A 5864-nucleotide genomic window follows, 5' to 3' on the forward strand; every position below is an offset into this window, starting at 1 on the left:
TTTTTTTTGTATGGAGAGTTTATATGCATACCACATATTTTTTATGTATTTATATACCGAGCACCTAAATTTAAATATGTATTTATTTTAACCCTAAAAATTTTAACAAAATAATAAAATAACAGTAAGGTTAATTTTTAAAAAATGAAACACATCTTTTCGTACATATTTGATAATGTAATTGTGATAATAAAATACTATATAAATAAACATCACAGTTTATATGTCAAATATGTAAATACAGAATCCTTTTTATTTTAATTATTGACTTAATCCCAATTTACGAAATAATGATACTCACAGTTTGAAGGGCAAGCTGAGAGCTAATATTAAGTACCCTGCTCTTCATCGCCGGCGACCGCCGGAACAGTGGCAGAAGCTCTTGAATCAACTTCCTCTGCCCATAGAAGTTTGTTCTGATCACAATCTCTGCCTCCTCAACATTGTTGCTATGAATCTCACTAAAAGACACACCAGCATTGTTCACCTGCAACATAAATTTCCATTCATATATTATGAAAGAATGGTATTTACATCCACAGCACCCAATTCTTATGTATTTGCACATAAAAAATACCACCTCTAAGAAATTAAATACATCCTTTCATGCATAGAAAAGATTGAATATATGTAAAAATTATAACTGAGTGATGTGCCATGCAATATATATAGATGGTACTGACAAGAATGTCAAGGCCTCCAAATGTGACATGAAGCCGGGAAGCAAAATTCAAAATTGATTCATCGTCTGTAACGTCTAATTTGCAGAAATGAGCAGTGAGGCCTCGCTTAGCTAAGGAAAGAACTGCTTCCACGCCTTTGCTTTCGCTCCTGCAAGTGAGAACCACGGTCAGCCCAAACTCCGCCAGCTTCTCCACAATGGCAAAACCTATGCCTCTGTTCGCACCGGTCACAATCGCCACCGTCTTCTCCGTCCACCATCTGCATGTCAACATTTAGTTAGCTCTCTCTCTCTCTCTCTCAAGGGATTATTATGTGCAATCATTTGCGTGTCAAATCTTGGTACATCTTTTATTTATTTTATTATTAGAGTGGGACCCACTGCGTCAGGTGTCTGCCGTACTAATTTTTCCTCTCTATGAATGTATATGTATAATGTGATATGGATAATAACTATTATCATACATATTTATGATATCATAATTAATGCTTAACAAACTAAGGAAATAAGCCAGAATATAAACGTGTGAGTTGCTAGACATAGGAAAACATAAAACAATTTTAAAGATAAATTACATGCCTTTTATTTTTTGTTTTAAAAAAATCATTTGCTGAAATGTCTACTTTTCTTAAAATAAATACAAAAATAAAAATAACAAACAAAAAATAAAAGTGATTCAAAAAAAATTCCTTAATTTATTGAAATATATAACTTTCTTTTCTTTTATGTGCTAATGTGATGTCAAATTTGTAAGGAAGAATTACATGCATGCCACACAAGTTTTATGTATTTACATATCTAACTCCTAAACTTCATTTTTTACATATTTGTCACTTTACCTACGAAAGATTTAAGTGCTATAAATGTAAAAAGTATAGTTTACGCGAAAGATATGTAAATTCATAGGAATTGGGTGGTTTGTAGGTAAATGCCCCAATTTTTAAACAGGTAAAGTATTTATTATTGTAACTGTGTATATTTACTACTACGTGGATAGAGACATAATTTTGACCGCGCTAAAATGATTTGGCAGATCAACCAAAATAATAATTTTAAGTGTTACTTCATAGAAAAAGGAACTATATTTAACATATTATATAAACGGCATATAATATTTGCAAAATGTTCTTCTTTCCTAAACAAGCATTTCTTATGACTGCTAATGAACTTTTTGTGTGTGGCTAATTATTTCCTTTTTCAGGCTAAATACTTTTTTAGCAGGGAGCAAGAAAATACAATATACAATAAAAGAGAAGGGCATTTACATTCATACCGCACAAATCTTACATATTTACATATGAACCACCAAAACAATCATATTTACACGCATATAATTCAAACTTTTAACAGCACCTCAAAAATATCACCATTTTGATCATTTTTAAATGTGGAATAAGTCTCTTCATGCATAGATTTATGACACAAATGTGCTATTACTATAAATATCAAATTTTGGGTGTTAGAAATGTAAATAACAATGTGGTATGTATATAAATTTCTCTACCCGAAATATATATTTATTAAAACTGCTAATCTTACCTAGCCATGAATGTTTATGTGTAGTTGACGACGCAGCAATAGCAACGTGGTTTCCTTTAGGAGGAAGTGAGTTAAAGCAAGATGAGGAGAAATATATAGTATTTTTTTTGGATGTTATGTTTATACATATAAATCTATCTATCTATCTATATATATATAGAGAGAGACAGATAGATAGATAGATGGTTCATTGTGCGTTAGAGAAGATATGAAAGATGGGAGAATGATTAATTACTTATTAAAACATGAGTGATTAATGGAAATAAGATCAACTTTGATATGTAAATGCCAGTCTCACTATAGCTCAATCGAATAAATTAATATAACTGGTATAATTAACAAGTTTCACGTGGAAAGTTTATGGATTGAAACCAAAATCTCACTTTGGCTCAATCGAATAAATTGATACAACTGGTATAATTAACATGTTTCACGTGGAGAGCTTATGGATTCAAACCAAAATCTCACTTGGGCTCAATCGAATAAATTAATACAACTGGTATAATACAAACTTGTTCTGCCGGCCAAGGGAAATATACAGATATATATATATTCGTGCAAAGAGTGACTTTAGAATATTGCCACATTTAACACGTAAATAAGCAAAATGCTTTGCATTAAAGATCGTTTTGTTAGGAAATAAAAACATGTTGCCATGTGTATTACGTAGACGCTAATGCTATTATAAATGAAGAAAGAAAAGTCAATAAATTGTTGAAACATATGATAATATTAGTATGAGGAAAACCTTCGACGTAATGAATCTAATCACTGTAACATTCTTGATATCAGAATTTAACATTAAGTAAATTTGAGAGAATAGATAAACAAATGAATAGATTTAGAACTTTGTTGATAAACACAAGTCAACGGCAGTTGTAGTGATACATTGAATGAATTATATGCTATGTGTTGTGGGCTCCAAAAATTTGAGATCCCCCAACCTACTCGATAAAGAAGATGAGTGAGTTAAGTATGAGGTTTCCGGTCAAATCTTTCATTTGAGATAGTAGATAGGACATTGTAGAGTAGTGCCACTGTCATTTCATGGGGACTTTGCCCTAGGAATTGAGGTTTCCCGTAGGCGCAAACTCCTATCGTTAATTACCTCTCTCAATATCGGGAAAACAATTTTAATTAAGGATAGTCATTAAAAAGCTAATTGATCAATATAGTAACAACATATTCAAGATATAATACATATGAAATCATGAAATTATCACTCTGAACTAAGAGTAAATGGCGGGGGGAAATGATGATGCACTTGGACAAGATCCCAAGATTCCGTCATCTTGGGTTGTCATGGCCACTGGTCTAATTTATCAGATGGTAGTCGACCCAACAAGATAGAGAGATCATTGTCAGTAACTATGAATTGCTTCACCCAAGTGATAACAGTGAAATATGTGTTATTTTGGTAGCAAATTTTCCCATATTTTTACATCTATTTGACTAATATTATGCTTGAGAATGAAATTTGTGTCTTAAATGTGCGGGGGGCATGGTGAACAGAGAATTTAGAGCAAAACAAAGTAAAAGTGAGCATAATATAAGAAATTCAGACTAACGCACCCCGCACCGCCAATACAGCGCACCCACTTTAACTCTAGCGCTCCTGTGCCGTGTTTAGTGCCCCTAAGCTCTGCGTAAAGTACCCTCGTCGCAAGTCAACATGTCTATAGCGGATAAAATAATTAAGCTTCAATGCCTCCGAACCATTTTTGCAGCGCAGCAGCGCTGTAAGCAGCTCACTGACACGAGAGGTTTGTATATGCAAATATTTATGAAGTTGACACCACTTAACGACACTAAAAACTTGATGCAGGCAGATTTATAATAAATATGCAATATAATCCTAACAAAAATCTTTTTATAAATATAATTTATCCCTTAAAACTCCTTTTTAAACTGTCAAATCTCTCCTAAATGTCAACACAAGTATACATATCGTGCAAGTAATAAAGGGCTCTAATGGAGTCTTAAATATCGATCCCACATGGAAGTTGGCAAATCCTAAAGTAAATTATGAAATTATTTATAATAAAAACAAGAAAATAAAAGTAAAGTGCAAAATTTGAAAATTGACTACTCAGGTGAATGTTAATTAAAATGCAGATGTAATATTACAGAAATTAAACTAAATTAAATACTAAACTTTCAAAAATAAAATTGCAAAAGTTAAACAAAGTTTTTGTTGTGACGGAAAGTTCAAATTTAAGAAAGCATCATTCCCCTTTACAATGAGTATATGTTATGTAAGGAAATTGAAATCATTTGAACATATATATAAAAACTGTTTTGTGCGAAATAGGAGCAATCCTATTCTTTACCCTCTTTGGAGTGCTATAAAGAATATTGATTAATCCAGATTTTGGTCCCTAATTCCGTGATTAGGCTGGGAGGATATCGGCTGCCACTCTAGAGCTCCCACTACTCCCTCCCTTGAGGGCTAACAATCTCGCATCAATCAACTGAACTAAATTGGGGGGTTTTAATCTATCATCCTAAAATCTCCAATTCTGCATCCAACAAAAGTATATTTTCATATTTATTTGCTCCCAATCCCATGGATAACATACTCTCCTATGAAATCAAATGTGAATCTCCCTATGCTGTAGAAATCATATCTCATTTAAGAACATATGCCTCTCAATAAGTTTTAACATTTCAATTGGCCAGATCGAAAGTAAATGAAGATCGGAGTTCAAATCATCACAAATTATTCTCATTTAAACCGTAGAAAATAAAATTTATTCTTCACAAAATCATATCTTCAAAGTAGGGAGAAGGATAAAGAAGACTACTCAGAATTCATGAGAAGAATACGATAAAACATGAATTTCATATATAAAAACGAGTTTACAAAACAAAAGAAATAAAAATACAACTTACCTCATAATCCTTCCCAAGCAAATCCCTAGAAGTTCTCTCCAAGCTTTTCTCTCTTTACAAACAGTCTTGATTCTCTCTTAGAAATATAATGAAGAAGAAATCTCTCACCTTCCCTCTCTTACAAACTTAGAAGAAAATCTCCTCTTCATTCTCTCTCTAACCCTCACGCCACACACCAAAACCTCTCTTTTCGTCCCCCCTTCTTTGCCTCTTCAAGTCTTCATCTTTTATTTTGGGTTGCCTCCTTTAGAATAGAATTCAAAATTCCTCTAAAAGTCAACTCTTTTGAATTCAAAAGATGCGTCATTTGATCCAACAGTCATACAGTCATATCCCTTCATAAAATCCCTTCATAAGAGAACCTTTCAAAGTGTCAAGATGCATTGAATTACTCCAAGAGTTGTGTCAAACACGTGTTCCTTTGAAAATTCGCGCAAAATTTGTCTCGAACCGCCTTAATTTGAAAAAGTTGTCCCTGGCGCATCATGCGCCAGGATCCCAAAATTCATCTTTCTGGATTTTGGTACATCATGCGCCCATCTGTCGCATCATGCACCAAAATCCAAAATTGACTCTTTTTGCTCTCAATTTCGTCCTTTTTGTCATTTTTGCTCCAAATACCTATAAATGATATACCTGTAACAAAAACACAAAAATACCCTTCTTTAAAGTGCAATATCACCAAAGAAAAATCATAAAATAGGTACTTAAATTAGTATATTATTTTGGTGTATCAAAATCCCCCAAACTT

The 5864-nt window shown here is 32.7% G+C and overlaps 1 protein-coding gene across 1 annotated transcript in view; it reads right to left on the reverse strand.

Annotated features, from left to right (window-relative positions):
• Positions 1 to 1057, reverse strand: part of LOC110037942 (carbonyl reductase [NADPH] 1-like) — a gene marked incomplete at its 3' end in the record, with an annotated part of 3986 nt that extends 2929 nt beyond the window's left edge. Inside the window, exons 1-2 of the mRNA XM_020742688.1 lie at positions 684 to 1057; positions 302 to 487 (exon numbers count right to left, since the gene is read on the reverse strand). Coding sequence (XP_020598347.1) covers positions 302 to 487; positions 684 to 956 — 459 coding nt within the window. The remainder of the gene's footprint in view (positions 1 to 301; positions 488 to 683) is intronic.
• Positions 1058 to 5864: the final 4807 nt, after the last annotated feature.

The sequence above is a fragment of the Phalaenopsis equestris genome, unplaced genomic scaffold (genome assembly GCF_001263595.1).
Source record: "Phalaenopsis equestris unplaced genomic scaffold, ASM126359v1 Scaffold227572, whole genome shotgun sequence".
NCBI lineage: Eukaryota > Viridiplantae > Streptophyta > Magnoliopsida > Asparagales > Orchidaceae > Phalaenopsis > Phalaenopsis equestris.